At 45.2% G+C, this 18,458-nt stretch overlaps 1 protein-coding gene across 1 annotated transcript in view; it reads left to right on the top strand.

Moving 5' to 3' along the window:
• Positions 1–13,569, top strand: part of LOC119402457 (zinc finger CCCH-type with G patch domain-containing protein) — a 31,646-nt gene extending 18,077 nt beyond the window's left edge. Inside the window, exons 9-11 of the mRNA XM_037669614.2 lie at positions 4,093–4,187; positions 4,985–5,067; positions 13,423–13,569. Of these exons, the coding sequence (XP_037525542.1) occupies positions 4,093–4,187; positions 4,985–5,067; positions 13,423–13,561 (317 nt within the window). The 3' untranslated portion in view covers positions 13,562–13,569. The remainder of the gene's footprint in view (positions 1–4,092; positions 4,188–4,984; positions 5,068–13,422) is intronic.
• The last annotated feature ends 4,889 nt before the right edge of the window (positions 13,570–18,458 follow it).

Genomic DNA, 18,458 nt, shown 5'->3' with positions numbered 1-18,458 from the left:
CCGTCCAGAAAGATGCCAGCGACCAGCAGCGCGAGGCGAGTCTAGCAACACTGAGCGTTGGCGATAGTGCTGACCGGCGATGCGTCTTCTTCTTCACAACAGATTTATTAGGCAGAGGGTTCAATTCATACAAACCTCAGTGTATCTTGATCTTTCTTAGCCCCTAGTTGACAAAACTAGCAAAAACAAGTGATGTACACAATTTTGTACATAGTGTCTGAAAGGGTTAAAGGCCCACACATTACAAAGCACTAAGGCATAATTAATAGTCATCAGCAACAGCATCAGAAAAGTGTGCAGAGGAGTAAGTACCCTAATGCATTATGGACACATGGTGGGTACTTCACTAATTCACGAAATGATGGAATTATGGCATAGTGGGCACTTCGCAACTGTACTTGCAGGAAGCATTCTAAGATAGTTTAAAACGCCGAAAAGTTCCTTTCCTCACAACACAGTTGAGGTGTTTACTGTGAAGTGAAGCCTGGCTAGCAAATGAGAAGGCGATGGAAATGGGGCCCAATTACGCTCTACTACTCTTAAAGGCTAAGCTCAAGCGTCCTCCAAGTTTTTCTTAACCCTTTCAGACGCCACCTATGAAGGACGGTCTGTAAATGCGTCAAATCGATGCACCGTTATTTCAAGGTACTCGATATTCTATTGCAAAAAAATAATGTCAAAATGTGTTAATTTATGTGTTGTAGTAATTAATTCTAATGCAATTGTAATTAAATATTTATTTAATAAATTGAATAAATTGTAATTAATTATATATTTATTGTGAAGTCATTCATGCTCCGTTTTTGCATTAATAGAATGAAATCTTATGCCAGAAATATAGTGCAAATTCGTTTTCGGGTACGTCCATTTGGAGCAAAGAAAAATTATACTTTTGACGTGGCTCCCGGGAATGGGCGCGTCAAACGACTCGTTTGAAATGTGTAGTGCCTTCAGCAAACAGATCATATGCAACAGTACATTGGAAAATGAGGTTAAATGAAGACAAATTTGTTATGCAGGAGCTTCATTTCATTCAAAGCTCAATGTATCTTGCTCTCTCTTTGCCCCTAGTCGTTACAAATGGCAAAAACAAGTGGTGTACGCAATTGTATACATAGCTTGTCAGAGGGTTAACTCCTTTTCGAAGTTTAAAACGTGTGGTACCCATTGCAAGCAAGCAAGCTGAGTGTTCCATGGCAGCACTCTTGGAGGGGCCTTTAAAAAACTAACTGTACTCAGTAACTTTACTTGGTGCCAGCAAGTGACAAGGCGGTGGTTTAGCTTTTGGTTGCTGCTATGAGCAAGCAGCTGCGTCGTGCTGTATGTCGGATCCATGCACCTGGGTCTATCAAGGAGGGATATTTCTTTGAAGCCCCTTTTGAGAGCACTTTGTCGTGCATGTGAGAGGCACGCTACATATTGACGATTTTTGCTGCAACTTCTAAACACTGAAAAAAAAAAGGGGGGAGAGGGGATGATCTTATATGTGAAATTTCACATAAATTAGTGTAATTGTGTTTCACTAATGAGTTTATTGATGCTAACAGAAAAATTCAACAACTTGCATAAGGTGGTGGCTAACAAAACCCTGTTGATCCCATCGGTGTATCTCATTGCCCTTTTCTTTAATTAGCTTGGCATCTGCATTGCTGCTGTCATGTAGGGTGTTTCATATGAACACACTAGCACTACGATTGGAGGCCGCAATCCAACAATGAAAAACTGTGGTGCCTTTTTGTTGCGTTCATTGCGTGGCTGTATACACAACCTCATTATGGAAGCACCACACTGCCAATATGACAAGTGCTGTGAGGCCCAGAAGGCCCACTCTGTTGCCACGGTCACTCCACTGTTAGGATAAGATAAGATTTCTTTCAGAATGCTGTTGTACATGGTATCTTGTGCTCATGGAAAAAGTTATGCACATATTGGTCACGCTAATACATATCACTTGAGTGCATGTACAGTCAAACCTGGATATATTGAACTCGAAAGCAATTGTGAAAGACTTTGATATACTGATAATTTGAAACATAAAAAATACCTAACACCAACTATATGAAATTTTTATGGAAACTCCACGTGTCTTAGGCAGTCTCTTGAGGTTGTGAAAAGTGATAATTTTCTAATATATTTCTCCAAGGCTGCATGGAAAGCACAAAAGTTTGCAGGATGTTTATTTTTCACCCACACCTTCTTAAGGAACACGTGTATCAGACTAAAGGACCTTTCTTGTTCTTGAAGCTACATAGCGGCCCTCATTATGATGACAGCCACAGGTGGTATGCTTCACGGCAAAGTGCCAAGTTCTCTCCACTATTAATATGCTTCACCGAATTACACGGCTGTGTTGAGGTGCACCTTATTGCAGTGATCAAAGTGCTGCTCCAATTGCTCCAAACTGCACCAAAAGAGAAGTGCTGCTCCATGCTGCTCCAAAGTGTAATGTTTGTTAGTAACTGCTCCAAACCTTCTCCAAAATGACGCTGGGAAACTGAAAACAGTGAACTTTAACTGTGTGACCATCCAGCAAGCCTTGTTCATGTTTTCAAACGAAGATTAAAACTGTGTTTATTCAATGTACAACTGATGCGCTCCGTTAATTTTGTGAAATTGTGTTGTATGTAAAAAATTCGCTAAGTACTGACCTGAACATTTAGTACGGTCCCTGTTGCTGGTAACACTTCAAAAAGGCTCTTGCTATTCCTTGTTCACTGTTTAGATTTTTCAATGTATTAGCATAGGAGGTCCCGCCTGCGGTTTGTAACCTTGGGACCTCCTCCTGCATATTTATCTGCAATATATTACCTTTTTGACGCCACTAATAAAAATTGATTGATTGATTGAAACAAAAACAGTAACAAGCTGTATACTGTCATCTAGTATGCAGCTTGTACATTAGGTGTATACTAGCTTATTGACAGTGCTACATGTACTGGCATTGTCAATATATATCTGATATAGCTGCACATTTGTACCTGACAAGCATACTATTTTGGTGAAGTGTGTGTGAGATTAGTTCGGTATCATACTGATTACTAACTGCTGCTGACTGATGTGCAACTGATTACATTTACCACTTGATCAGCTTTGACCTTATTTATGCCACAAGAACTGGCATTTTAAGTGTGTGGCTCATTTAGCTTATTTTTGCTGGCTATATTGGTGAAATATGAAAATAACGTATTGAACTCATACCGATTATAAACTGCTGCTTTGGCAATAGTTGCATGTGACTGTGGCTAGTTTTGTAATTTGGTGCTCAGCTTCATCGCTTTTATATCATTTCTGCCACAAGAACTGGTATCTTAAATATGTGTTGCTCATCTTACTTTGTGTTCAGTGACCATCTGCTTAATTATTTGTTTCTTGCAATCTGAAGTGATGTTGTATGTGCAATATTTTTAATGATACATATTAATATTTTTGAGATGCTTAAGTGATGCTTTAAACTCCAGGAGTCATTTGGAGTATTTTGCCATCTGCTCCGAAGACACCAATAGCTGCTCCATACTAGCATTTTTTCTGCTCCGAAAACACTTATGGCCGCTTCAAAGCACCATTTTTTCTGCTCCAGAATCTGCTCCAAAAATAAAAAATGTCGCTTCCATTACTGTTGACACAAATCTGTCATTGCAGAGCATAAATGAAATCTTTGTTGCATGAGCCAACCAGGTTTTAAAACATGCACCTCGCTTATTTTTCTTTGATGGCACTGCTCCTCTAAAAAATACTTCCATTTCATCAGCATGAGCAATTCCACCGGCGCAAAAAGCAATCACAGGTCAGTAAGGAGAAGTGCACATGCAGGGGTGCAGTGTAGCATAGCATTCAATAAATTATGAATAACAGTGTGTGTGCAATAGCAATGTGAATGGGTGTTCAATATAAGCATAGTACAGTGCTATACATTTTCATGAGATTTTAAAGTGGATGTTGCAACTGTTTGATGTAAAAATAATTCGATATAACTGGGCATGACTGTGTGGTCTCACCATTTTTGGGAAAAAGAGTTGTCTACCTATACACCAGAAAATATGATACATTATTATTAGCTGCTGCAATTCGTTGCTGTCTTTTTCTTACATGCAGATTCTAAGAATGCTGGTGAGCGGTATAACACCAAGAATGAAAAGAATAACAGTCAGGATTTGAAATCAGTTTCAATGAGGGGCCTAGGTATTGAGGTAAGTTCCCTTGGCTCAGCATCTTACTCTTAGTTGGCCTTATGTATCATACGCTGGAGCCCAATTCTTGTGAGCATTTACGTGAAAAAAAAAAAAAAAAAAATATATATATATATATATATATATATATATATATATATATATATATAATGGTGTGCAGATTGAGGGGTACTTTTATTTAGAGTAGGTAGGTCTCATGGCAGCTGGATGGGCTTGTGGTGAACTTGTAGCGGCAAGCAAAAGAAAGTACAGAGGGTACTACTTGTTGATGGTCAAGCCTAGAAGAATAGTTTCTTCCCTGCTTGAACACATTGGGGAGTGCTGTACCAAGTATCGTGCAGTTTTCTACCTTGGGCTGTGTAGCAGCTTTTACCAGTGACTGTTTCAACTCTGATTTCCGGACTCCCATAAAGACAGCTTGTGGAGTATTAGCCTTGTCTGTCAAATAAATCATGCGTTGTTATTTTGTTTTGCATACCCTTGAATTTCACTTAAGTGTGCTTGGCGAAAGCCACAGACCATACGGTTTAGCTGCACGTAAAAGCTCATTGCGTACAACAAGCACATGCTCAGCTTTAGCGTCCCCGTGGCTCCTGCTGGTCACCAATCATCAAAGACAGCATGGCTACACTAACCGGTATTTACTTCTGTATACAACAAGCAACTACTGCAATTTGATCAAATTTGTCCTCATAGGGGGCTTGGCTGTTGTGTGCTTTTTCTGTTGTTGTTCTTTTCATATTTTGTCATTTGTGTGAAGTTTTGTTTTGTGTGAATATGTTTTCATTTGCTTTCAGGCACTGCAAGTGACAGAAGCGATAAAAAGAGCAGAACGGGAAATTGTGAGACTGGGACATTCTTCTGCCCGGAATAAAGACAGGTGGGCAAAAGTGTGCAAATGTAAAAAGTTATGCTTTAATGGTTTGACCACAATGCTGTAGTGTGTATGCACTTTCTGAAAGTAAAGTCGTGCTTGGTGGATTTTAAAGCTGCAACATTTTGCAGTATCTGATATGAATTCGAAAACTGTTCTTTGTTGTATTCATCTTGCTGTGCAGCAGTTTAGAGCAAGGAAGTTATTATGATAGCTCAGTAGTTATGACTTTCTGCTGCTGAGAATAACGCTACGGGTTTGATTACAGCTGTGGCGTCCACACTACAAGAAGAAGATGGAAGGGGAGGGGAGATATGAATGGAAAAATGTGCATCTAGTTGTATTTAAATGACTCCAGGTGATCAAAATGAATACACATCTTTTCATTAAGACATCCTTCATAGCCTATTGTTCTAATGTGATCATTAACCCCTTAAGTGCCGATTAAATTATGAAAGATTGACAGACAGACTTCTGTCTAATGTTTACCTTCAATTCAATCAGCCAGGACTTCGGCCGCGATACCATGCAGCTAGTCAAGCGCTACATACGCATCAAGGAGGGAATATCAGTCTTCAAAACTCATCTGGACTTCAATCGCACCTGCAAAGATAGGAAAGTTGTCTCTCAAAGCCTACGCCTGAAACGCCCTGTCTCGACCCCCGAAGGTATGGAAATCGTCATGAGAGCAGAACAACGGCTGGTCAACGCCCGCTTGCACGAAATCAACGCCTCTCTACGGAAAAAGGAATTGGACCTGTTCTTCGCCAAGCATAAACTTCAGCACCGCATCCCTGGATTGATGCCTCCGATCGACGCATTCGCGGACTCCGTGGCGGCGTCGTCTGCAGACAGGCATCGGACCACGCAGGATAGGAAACTTTCTCACCTGTTGGACCGGGGTTCGCCCCAAGGCAACCCAAATCCCAGGTTTGTCACCAATTTGTCATCCCGCCCACTCACTGATCGGTAAACTTCTGTTCTGGCAAAGGGACATGGGTATAACGTGTCAACGACGCCCCGTTTATCGAAAGTTGTCGCAGCTGTAGAGGAAGCCGTCCAGAGTGTGAGGCCAAACGCCAGAGAAGAAATTAGGCTAAAATCAATTGGAATCCTTTCGAAATTGCCGTCACAAGGGAAAAAGAACTTGACCGCAGAAGAGAGCAAAGCCCTTCGGGAACTCCGACAAGATCAGAGCATTGTCATCCTCCCCGCCGACAAGGGCAACTCAACGGTGCTGTTGGACAGCCGGGACTATGACCGGACGATTTCGGCCCTTTTAGAGGGTGACGCATATACGCAGCTAAAAAAGGATACGACGAAGCAAACTCAGACTCAGCTAAACAAGCTACTCTCCGAAATTTTCAAGCACCACCCACAATTAAAAGCACTCTACCTAAGTCTAATCTGCCGCAACGGCTCCGCACCGGGTTTCTACGGACTACCCAAAATTCACAAGCCTGGCGCCCCCCTCCGACCGATCGTCGACTTCACTTCCTCTTCATGCCGAGCCCTTTCAAGCTTCCTGCACCGAATCATCGCCCCTCTCACCCGGAAGACCCCAACTCATGTCCGCGACTCCAGCCACTTCGTGCAGCTAGCATCAGAGGTGAGCATCGACGAAGACGAGAGCCTGGTCTCGTTCGACATCGTATCTTTGTTCACCAATGTGCCAGTACCCTTATCTGTATCCTGTGCCCGTGCTGCTCTTGAGGGTGACGATGGCTTGAGTCAAAGGACCCCGCTCACTATTGACGAACTCTGCCGCCTACTGGAATTCTGCCTGTCCAGCACGTAATTTTCCTACAAAGGAACGATTTTCAGGCAAAACAGTGGAACCGCAAGGGGAGCCTCCATCTCTGTCACAATGGCAAACCTGACCATGGAACATATAGAAAGGGAAGCACTTGGCTCCTTCTTGCCGCGACCCAAGCTCTTCCTTCGCTACGTGGACGATTGCTTTTGTGTCGTGAAGACATCTAAAATTGAAAACTTCAGAGTGCACCTAAATTCCGTTCACCCAGCCATACAGTTCACGGTCGAGTGTGAACGCAACCGCACCCTCCCCTTTCTCGACGTCCAGGTGCCAAGAAGGGGCAGTGACTTGGAGTTCTCCGTTTATAGGAAGCCGACGCACACCGGCCGATACCTTCAATACGATTCGTCCCATCCCTCCACCCACAAGGCCTCCGTTGTGTCCACATTACTTCAGAGAGCCAAAAAGATACGTTCCACTGACATGGAACGCTGGAAAGAAGAGGCCCGCGTAATTGCGGACCTCAGAAAAAACGGTTATCCCAGAAATTTCATTCGATCCGTCGCCCGGCGCGCAGAGCAAAAGAGGTTACGCGACTCCCAGCCAGCACTGACGAACAGCTCTCCAAAACGCGTGTCGGTCCCATACGTCCAGGGAGCCAGCGAGGCGTTGGCCCGGATTTTTAGAAAAGAAGGTGTGCACATCGCGCACGTGCCTTCATGCACGCTGGGCCGCTTCCTTCCCCGCCCGAAAGACCGACCAACAAAGGACAGGGCGCCCGGCGTCGTTTACAAAATACCGTGCACCGACTGCCTCTCGTCATACATCGGCGAGACCAAAAACTTCCCCGAACGAATTAGGCAACACGTCAACGACGTCCGTAAACTCAACAAAGAGCGCAGTGCCGTCGCCGAGCACACGGAGACGTTTGACCACAGAATAGACTTCAACGGAACCGCCATCCTCGAAAGTGAAACCAAGTGGAGGAGGAGGTTACTACTGGAGTCGTGGCACATACAGAGGACCACTCAAAATATCAACCGTTCCCTCGGAACTCTCCCCCCGGTGTATGCGCATGGGCTACGCTCCGCGGTAATGCGTGGGATCGTTAACCGCTGCGAGAGTGCCTTAAAGAGGCCGCTGCCAAGCCGCCGCAGTCCCCCCTGAGGAAGGAACCGAGCTGGTTCCGAAACGTTGGGTTTTTACGTGTTTTCGTAACTTTGGTTGGAGAAGAAATATCAGTTATCTCGGGTCGTTTTTCGTCCTCTTTCACAGGCGCATACTCGTTCGTGCATCTGCTCCACTGCACTAGGAATTTTTGGGGGGGGGAGGGGGGGGGGGGGTTAGAGGGGCATTCCCCGGGTCCCTAGGCCCCACCCACAGCAGCTGTGGACCTGGTAATAGCCCATACCTGGGGCATTTGATGTGTATTCCGAAATAAATTTCTGCAACTCCAGAAAGTAAGGGTTCGATTCGACTTCCCATGGACAAAATGTTAGTTTCAATACAAACTAGATGAGGCTACCATCCTTGTGGTAGCGTTCAAAGTTCAGCACTGCGCCATGTTCGTTTATGACGGCCGGTAAACCGTTTAGTGTGCCGACTCTCATTCAGTAAAAGCACCAGTCACGGAACCCACGCTGCTGTCTATGTTCTAAACAGGAAAACACCATTTGACGAAATGGGCTCATGAAAAGCCTCTTGAAACATTGCTGAAGAGCCATGACGAGCACAGGTTGTCATAAGTGAAGTGACGTTTGCTCATGACGAGCTCAGGTCGTCATAAGCACTTTAGGGGTTAAACACAATGTATACCTGCCAGCTCTCCCATTTAATAAGCGAACAAATTATTTTGCATAAATTAATGCAAAAAGCTTGCCAGCACCGCTGGGAAGAAGTATTTTCGATTAAGTGAGAATGAGTTCTCATGAAAAATTAGTTGACTTATACGCTAGTTTGCAAGCCCTCAGCCTCTGGGTAACAACTGTGCCTCGTCAAGCTTAATCTTTTGCAGAAGTGATTGCTGCAATATTTGAGTGTTTCTCTTGAAGACAGACTATTAGAAGGGAACTTCAACAGGCTTCGCAAAAGGCTTTATCCATGGAGGCTCTTATGCTGTGTGTTCAGCTGGTAATGAATACTTGAAGATTTTTATTATACAATTCTTGAATTTAGCATGAATTGAGTTACAGATGAGTTGGTTGATGCTTAAATTTGGAATATTCATGTAACTTCAGCCATGAGCCATCAAAAAATATGGGGATCAGTGCAATTTTCAGCAGCTACAAATCACAGTGAACAGCATTTCATCCACAAACTGCAGTGGTGACATAGTGACATTGGAATTGTGTGGGTCAGCAATGTAATCACAAGACTGGACTATTATCGTGAGGTGTTTCTCACTTCACTGCACTTCTTCAATGTCACCTATGTCTCCACTACCTCTTGCTTGCCTTTTGTCACGTTGTTGCTAGCTTAAGATTGTGGCATTAATGATAATCATGTTGTCGTGGTGCAATTGAGTAGAGCATCAATGTTTGTGGATCAAGGCCCCTGAACTGATACCAGTTGTGGTTCCTTCTTCTCTTTGAACTTTATATTTTATTTAATTATGAGCGTGATCCTGAATTTCTTCATGTAGACACAGTGAAACGCAACAGCTCTGGTGCACAGTGTGGTCATACCTAATGGCTTTTCAGAAACAAGTTTCGTTGTCACGGTGGCATGATGGTAACTCTTTCTTTTGACAGGTATCTGTTTAAGTATAGCATATGGCTGGTTTGTTGCAAGGCAGGCCCGTAGCCAGGGCCCCCCCCCCCCGAAATTTTGGTGAAGTATGTGTTTTTACCAAAAATAAATAATAAAAATACGTATTTTTCTCAAAAACTCAAGGTTTTCAGCAAGTGGGCCCCCCCGAAAAAAATTCCTGGCTACGGGCCTGCTGCAAGGGCATGATAATAAGTACAAACTAGCCATTAACAGGGGTACAACAGCTGTGCCAATTGTGCCAATTTGATAAATTCCTTATTTTTGCCCGTGAAATTTGTTGAAAATTGCGCCAAAATGCCCTACCAGCTTCAAAATTTTCTCAGTTGTGCAAATTTTAGCGAGAAATGGAGGCCGCGTTGGTCATCAGCAGTGTGGGCATCATCATCCAATACAGACGCGCAGACCCTAACCCTAACCCCCCCCCCTCCCGCAAAAGAAAGGGAAAAAGTCAGTTTCACTGCAAGGACGAAGCAATCAGTACGAAGTGAGGCTGGCAGCAAACTCTTTTGTATCCGATCTCGCGTAACTCTACAAAACGTCGGTGTAAGAGAATGTGGCCACTCCAGGGAAAGATGCTATTTCTGCACAGTGTCTTTGCATTGAGAGTGCAGCATGTAGAAGAGTATACAAGCCACCCGCTGATGGCTGCCTAGATAGCGCGCGTGCCAGCGATCGCGACCACGCCCTTAGAATCAGCAGTTCACAGTTGCTGCTCGAGCGCCCCCCCCCCCTCGCGTCTTTTCATGCTCGTTCAAGACTGGCGGGGCGTTTCCTCTCTGCTTCGACGGCAGGCCTCCCGAGCGGAGTGGTGTTATTGCATGCGCCCTCCGAGCAACGCAGATGGACCGGCTAGTTTGATCTCTGCTTCAGCAGCGTTCGTTGCCCACGCTCGTGCACTTTTACCCACGGTATAACATACTATGCGCGAGGGGATGTTATCAATTTGGACTTTATACGGGACATGACGGCAAAAACCCGTCAAGAGTGTCCATATAATTGCCATCGCAATAAAAAAGGACAGTGGTTCTCAAATTTCCTGATGCTTGTTTTATTGCGTCCAGAACGCTTTTTGAGCCGCTTTTGCCGCAGTACACTGGTGTCCTGCAGAGAAGCGTACCGAGATTTAGAAGGGGCTATTAGCACTAGCTGTCAGGGACACAGCACATTTTGTTCCTTAATTACTCATTCGTGCACGCGCCGTGTAGTTACGAGTACTACAGTTCTTCCCGCTCAGTTTAGCCCAAGCGCCAATCAATTAAATTGACTGGCACTTGGTTTAAATTGAGCGGGAAAACCTGTAGTATGATCTCTGACGTCTAAAAAATTATTGGCAATCATTTGGAACTGCTGTGTATGGCGTTTTTACGGCCTTGAGAAACAGTAGACAAAAACATACGCCAGTTTTCTTTTTTCGCCGCTCCCACTTGCTCCTGCTTTATGAATCTCCCGAATTTCGAAGTTGCCATGTTCGCAGGTCCACATTAGCATTCGCAGTGCCTGTCGACTTATTTGACAGGCCCTGCAAATGCTAATGTGGACTTAGTCATTGTTCGCACTGTGGGGTGGCTCAACACACTGCTTTTATTGAAATAGCAGTGTTAACGTGCTTGAGTTGGCTGATGTTGAATGGTTTGTACTTCATTTTGTTTTCTTTTCTAAAAGTAAGCCGTCTTTATTATAATGCTCCAAATTTGCGATTACGGGCTAAAAAATTCAGGTTTTTTTTTTGTAACTTGCTCCAAACTTGGATTTTTGTGCTCCAAAAGCAACGTTTTGCTGCTCCAAAACTTTCTCCAAATCCTGTTTTGGCTGTTGCACCCTTGCATTAATTACGCGTGATACGTGAAGTGTGTATAATTTCCACGGGCAACAATTTCACAATGTGAAATAGGCACCTCCATGGCTGCAGGGTGCGCACAGGTCCTTGAAACTCTTGAATACCCTTGAAAATCGAAAGTCTGTTTTCAAGGCCCTTAAAAACCTTGAATTTCAGACCAGTCCTTGAAAAACCTTGAATTTGTTGAATGCTAAATTTGAATTGGTATTTGTGATCATGGAAACTGTTTTCATTGCTGAACTTTTGTCTTTTGTTTGGAGTTCTGAAATGCGGCCAAGAAACCATACCAATTTTTATACCTATTTAGCCGACTCTCGTTAGGTAGCTGGCAACATTAGACTTGGTGCGAGTCTCGGAGGCAGCGTTCACTGTAGATGTCGTGTCAGTGACCTAAAACGTCACCACCGGTACTAGCGGAAGTAGTATCGGCTACGAGCACAGTGGCCCCATCGCTATCGCATGTCCATTGTCTTGTCTCTGCCCAACTAGTGCAACGCGGCGTCCGAGTTTGTGCGCGGGCTTTAACCTTTTCGTGTTCTTGTGCTATCAGCACTTTTTCGAATGAGCCTGCCTTCGTGTTAGTGCAAGGGGTGCAAGTGATGTGTGGATATTTGAAACAATGCCCAGAAAAAGCAAATTTCAGACTGCGTGGCTTCACCATGACGACTACAAGCACTGGATTGCACCTGACACGACGAATCCACATCGGGCTAAGTGCGAGCTTTGCGGCAAAACTTTTGATGTGACTGCCATGGGTGAATCCGCTTTAAAAAGTCACATGAAATGTGCCAAGGATATTGGCGCAATCAAGATGAGGCGAGGGAGTGCGTTGAAAAGCTACCTGACGCCTGTTGTGACAGAGCAGTCCACTACAGCATTTCCGTTGCAGTCGCCAAGCTTAAATGATGCTTCTAAAACACACGAGCTTTTCACTGACAAATTTACATTGCGATATTTGATAAACATGTCTTTATTTATTTTTTATTGCATGCAATACAAGCAGATTTGTATTGTGGCATGTGCTTTTCTTTGTACAATAAATGTCAGACCTTTTGAGCGCACTGTTTCAAGATCGTCGACATGGGCAAAAAAAATTACCTCTCGAAGAGGGCCTTGAAAATCCTCCTATAGGGCCTTGAAAGTTCTTGAATATCCTTGAATTTTCTCCTTTGAAACCTGTACAAACCCTGGGCTGTTTCTGCAGGCCCGTCACACAAAAGTAGCCACTCGAAAAAGGTGCAGGATTCACGGAATTTGTGAAATGTACATTGCATTGACTGTTATACGTAGTTATACATGCAGAAGGCTCGAGCATATACCTTATAAGGGTTAAAAGGTTGCACCATACATTTGTCAAAATTTTATTACCTCATTATTTCACAGTAATTTTCGGTTTATGTTTGGTTGTGCATTTTTTTGAAATAATGTCTTTCTGTCATCGATTCAGACAGAAATGGACTCTCATCTTTTCTTTCAGAAGATTTGCTATTAAAAAGTGGTTTTCTGTGCAATAATAATAATTGCTGTGGTTTAACATGCTTTTCTGTGCAGTCAAACCTTGGTGTAATGAACATAGAAATAACAAATTACTGGATATGTTTCTTGCTTATATCAGCAAATGACAAATATATGCTTGTTATGAATATCACACATAGTTAAGGTATTTTTGTGTCAGATGGGACTTTGTTTAATGTTGTCGAACTTTGTTTAATGTGGTCGAACTTTGTTTTTATTAGAATTCATTAGATCATACAGTATGTAAATTTAGAAGTACGTATTTTGTGTTTGAAGTAGTAATTAGTGCTTGCTGTGTTATAGAAAAAGCTTATAAAAATTACCATTGATTACAGTGTAGTCAGCTTTGATTCACATATATCGTGGCACAACCTGCTCTTTTTTTCCTCACTGTTGTAGCATCCATGGGCATACTTATATGCACTAGGTGGAGTATCAATTATCTAACCTATCGGCTCATTTTGTGCTCTTTTGGTGCTTACAGAGACAAAGTTATGCATGCACAGATGGAAAAGAAGATAGAAGAGCAAAGGCAGTTGATTTGTCAGTTGCAGTCTAAGGAGAGGTCTATTGCTGCTGAGCAGCAGCATCGGAAAGGAAATGACAAGTTGAGAATATTCTGATAGAAACAGTGAGTTGTTTTTTATCCCATCTTGTCTGATTGAGACAAATGTCATTTGGAGAGTGTTAGCCCACTTGTCACTTCCTTGGCACAAAACACTTGAAATAGTGCTGCCATTATAATTTTTAAAAAGTTCTGGCCTTGCCCATTTACCACGAGTGTGGATTTTACAGAATTGTCTTACCTTGTTCTTTGCAGATCCTGCGACTACCCTGTATTTGCATATGTGTGTGTGTGTGTGTGTGTGTGCGCGCACGTGCCATCTTGTGAACACCTTGTTGACGTTGCTGGAAGAAAAGTGACTGCAAAAGTGTGCAATTTATAATAAAGGAAGGGCAGAGGCCCTTTTGGATAAAAATTTCACACTTAAAGCCTGTGTGTACTTCCCAAGCTCCTCATGGCATGCTAATATCAAAGTCATTATCAAGACACTGGTAACATTTATTACTGTGCTGGGTGCCCATATGTAATGGATTGTGGCTGTCTGGTGACCATTCTTGATTTCAATGAAATAAGCTTAATTTAGTGAGGGTTATACAGCGCATAAGTAAGCTCATACACAGAGGGCAATGAACGCGGACAGGTGCCGACTGCCAGCAGTGGATTTATTTGGCGTCAACATATATAAAGGGCAAGAAAAAGAAGGGAGGGAAACAAGGGAAGAAAATAGACTTTTGCACATGGGTGTGACAATGACAAGACAAGATGACAACAAGACGACAAATCCTGCAAATAGAATTGCGTTCCGCTTTTTGTGGTGTGCCAAGAAGAGGTAGTGTACGAAATTTTCACAACATGCGGCAGATCGTACATCGGCCAGTCCGAAAGATGTCTTACTGACTGTCTGCGAGAGCACACGAACAACGTCAAGAACAAGCACGGTAGCAATTTAGCTATTCACTGCGCAGACTGTGGGTGCTCTCCCTTGCTGAGAAAAGCCAAGGTTTTGCGCAGATACAAGGACAACCTGGCACGTGAAATACACGAAACGTTCACGATGATGTCCAAAGTCGTGGATTGTGTCAATTCCCCTTCGCTCACCCTAACAGACAAGGAATACCAATATCTGAGTCAATAATCAGAAGCATCTTATTGTCTTGTCATCGTCACACCCACACGCATAAGTCTATTTTGTTCCCTTGTTTCCCTCTCTTCTTTTTCCTGCCGTTTATATATGTTGACGCCCAATAAATCCACTGTTGGCAGACAGCGCCCGTACTCGTTCATCGCCCTCTGTGTACGTGTTTCCTTAGGCGCTGTATATTTAAAAGGATCCTTACCAACGAGCTCGCCTCAATGCCCTCTGAAGTAGTGAGAGTATGCCAAGTGATTAGAAGTGAGAATTAGTTAATAAGGAAGGGGAAGTGATCAAGGACTTGTTTTCTTTTTTTTTAATGCATCTTTATATCTGTCTTAAGTAGGCTTAAAGGGAATAGGGATTAAGGTGGCTGGGGATGGGGATCACAGTCTTCATTGATGTCTGTTGGCCCTGTCGTCCATTCGGCGAAGTACTGGCCAGGTCCCTCTGGTTCCCGGAAGAACTCCATGACTTTTCCTTTGTTATGTGTACATGCTATTTCACACTTGTGAGAAAACTCGGAGCACATTGCAATGCGCTCCAAGCCCTCCCCTAAGTGTGAAACAGCCTGCACAACCTAATGAACCCAACAGACAATGAAGCTAAGGAAGCTAGGGGCATTATCTGTAATCTTTATCTGTAATGTGGTAATTATGATATATATGTAAAGAAATTAATGTGGACAAATAGACAACTTGCTGCTGGTAGGGACCGAACCTACAACCTTCGGATAACGCATCCAATGCTACCAATTGAGCTACAGCGGTGGTCCTCCTCCCATCCACTTTATTGGATATTTCTGTGTATGTAAACATGGGAGCGTTAGCCAGCACTGCTCTTAGCCAAGGGGGAAAGATGCTACGTGCGCATCATGAAAACGACCGCTCTTTCCCGGTGCGATTTTCGGTGCTGGCGGCACCCCATGGCAAGAAGATCCAAACGCCTCTCTTTGTTTATGTCAGCTATAGACGTCATACTCGGCGCTGCGAAAAACACCGTCACCAGCGCCCTCATCGCAGCCCTGGCGCTAACTGGGTAGTACAAGGAGAGCCGTCCTCGAGCGAATGTGCATAGGCCACAAGAGAACACCCCCCCCCCCCCCTCGTTCGTTGGTGTCGAGCAGTGTAGCCAGGGGGGGTGGGGCACACCGGGCTCGTGCCCCCCCCCCCCCCGAATTTTTTTTTTGCCATGGCATACAGAGCTCAAAATGACACTCGATCACATATCTGCCTGCGCGACCCCCACTTGATCAAGGAGGTGCCCCCCCCCCCCCCCCCTCCGAAAAAAAATTCTGGCTACGCCCCTGGTGTCGAGGCGCAATTGGCGCGGTTTCCTGAACATCAAGGACCTGGAAAGCTTCTTCCGCCAGTCCACGTTTCAAAAAAGTAGGAAGCTCATCAAAGCGAACTGCGGGTACAATGCAAAAGAAGTTTCAGTTTGTCCGGCGCGATGCATTTCGCAAGTATACAAGCGAGCATCGCACGACATCTAGTTCGAGGCAAGCCCTCCGACGTCCGTTCTCTAGCGCCTAAATGCGTTAAAATCGGGTATACACGTAATCCAAAGGCGGTGAAGTACATACACTTAGCTATGTATCTTACGATCAATGGTACAAAACTCGCTTTATCAGGGACGAATGGCCCCGGCGATTTTCGCCTTTTCAGTTGCATCTCCCTTCATCTCTCGCTTCCTGTGCATTGGACTGTTTTATTACGCATCCTCAAACGGTCTCTGCATGTATGTCCACTTTTGCGGGGTACAACGAAAGGCAACACCGTGGCCTTCGAGATAGCCAGTCGCGGTGGCCACGGGCAAAACAAATCTGAACGTGGTCACAACCAACATTTTGCGATTCACTTGTATGACGCACGTGTTAGCTAGTTAGAACCGGAACTCTGAGCCTCCAAAACGTACGTGCGCGATGCTGTGTGGTGACGACCAACTCCACGCGCCTTCAGTCTTCGTCTACCTGCTCACTTCGTGTTACACGTCACGCACCGCGGTCAGAGCCTCTGCTGAGCTTCTGCTTTGCGTAGTCCGGGGACGGAGAACCACGGTTCTCCGTCCCCGGGCTACGCAAAACAGCAGATCCGCATTATCACACTCCCCCCCCCCCCCCCCTCACTGTGCAGAACGGGGGTACTTCGCTTACCCAACACGCTCGCAACGGCCCGCATCCAGCGCTTTCGCCTTTCTGCTTCGTACAACTGTGGAAATCGGTGAAACTGAACGTTGTTATTCATTCCTTTACGGCCGTGGCAATTCACAACGCAACAGTAGCGTCGATTGCGGCGTTTCTTCGTAGTGTGCAGAGCGTTTTCGTCTGCTGTCGTTTACGCCGTCGTTCTGGCGAGTGATCCAGCCAGTGGCGGATCCAGGGGGGGGGGGGCGATTGGGCGATCGCCCCCCCCAAAGCTATAAGCCAACCCACCCCCCCCCCCCCCCCGCTTTTCACCTCACCGAAGGCCATTTTTCAGAACGTAGAATTTTTTCAGGTGGTCGCTGTGTCCATCCCAATCCGAGACTAGGGAAGCACCCCTCACACAGCCCAGCGCTTTTGTTAAGAGCGAAACAGGCTTTCTAGAAAAGATTTCTTCTGCGTCCTGCATCTTTCAAATAGGCACCGACGAGCACAAGCCTCAACTATTTTGCTAAAGCAACTGCTGCCTTTATGGAAGCGAGCTAAAGTTTCCTCCCCACTCCCAGGGCCATCAGCTCTTCAGCAAAGCGAGGGGTCTTCAAATTCTCCCATCTTTTTCTCAGAGACAGGAGTCTGTTCTGTGTCATTCAAATTGGCATCTTTCGTCCCACCACGGCCGGGCTAGACTGCACGTGCGCGCTTGAGCGCGCACGTGCAGTCTAGCCCGGCCGTGGTCCCACAAAGCGTGCAGAACAAGTTACCTTTTAGTCAACCTTCAGCGGCTGGTCCAAAAAAAAAAAGAAGGAAGGCAGGCAGTGGTGCTGTGAATTATATTCGCCGAAGTACCGAGCAAGCCTCCGAGAGCACGTGCGCGGGGTATAATCGAGCGCGACTCCGAAAGCTCCGTTTGACCGTCCTTAGGCTGCGGAGATAGAAAGGGCATTTTCTGGCAACACGACCGGCCAGAAAAAAAGGCAATGGGGAGGAGGGGGCGGGGTAACAAAGGGAGGCTTACTCCGAAACTACGTTCAAGGAATACTAGAGCTCGCCGTTGTGGGAATACTCATTTATCGAGCAGGTGGCCTGCCCTTCCCTCTTTCACCCTCCTCTTACCAACAACACTGATACGTGTTCCCCAATGTTTAGCGGAAATATGCGAAATTTTAGATAATGAAATGGCACTGAGCAATGCAACTGAGAACAAAAATAATGAGCATTTGGTTACTAACGTGAAGTTTTAAAGTTGGGCAACGCCCCCCCCCCCCCTCCCCCCCCCCCCCAACAACCAACCGCCCCCCCCCCAAAGCAAGCGCCTGGATCCGCCCCTGGATCCAGCAAGCACTTCATATCGGTCCGACTAGCGGAGAGAAATTCACAGCTCTCTTTCTGAGTGTTAGATGCGCCAGCACGCGCAACATTAAGCCCAGTCGTTGTTTCGCACTTGCTAGTTGCAACCTGGTCACCTGGTCCCACAGCACACTGTGCGAGGGAGTCGGTTGTACTACCCAATACTGCTCCGACAGGTGGCGCCACGCGCCTTGCGAAACTCCAGAGTCTGACGTCCAGCAATCTTTTGTATGACGAAAAATCTGCTTTATCACGTCGCTCCGAAGAGTGTGTACGTTTGAATAAAGGGCGCTTGAGAAAGTAGCAACTTCGCGCTCCGCTTGTGAACTTGCC

The sequence above is a fragment of the Rhipicephalus sanguineus genome, chromosome 1 (genome assembly GCF_013339695.2).
Source record: "Rhipicephalus sanguineus isolate Rsan-2018 chromosome 1, BIME_Rsan_1.4, whole genome shotgun sequence".
In the NCBI taxonomy this organism is placed as follows: Eukaryota; Metazoa; Arthropoda; class Arachnida; order Ixodida; family Ixodidae; genus Rhipicephalus; species Rhipicephalus sanguineus.
This window is presented reverse-complemented; position numbering and strand designations above follow the sequence as displayed.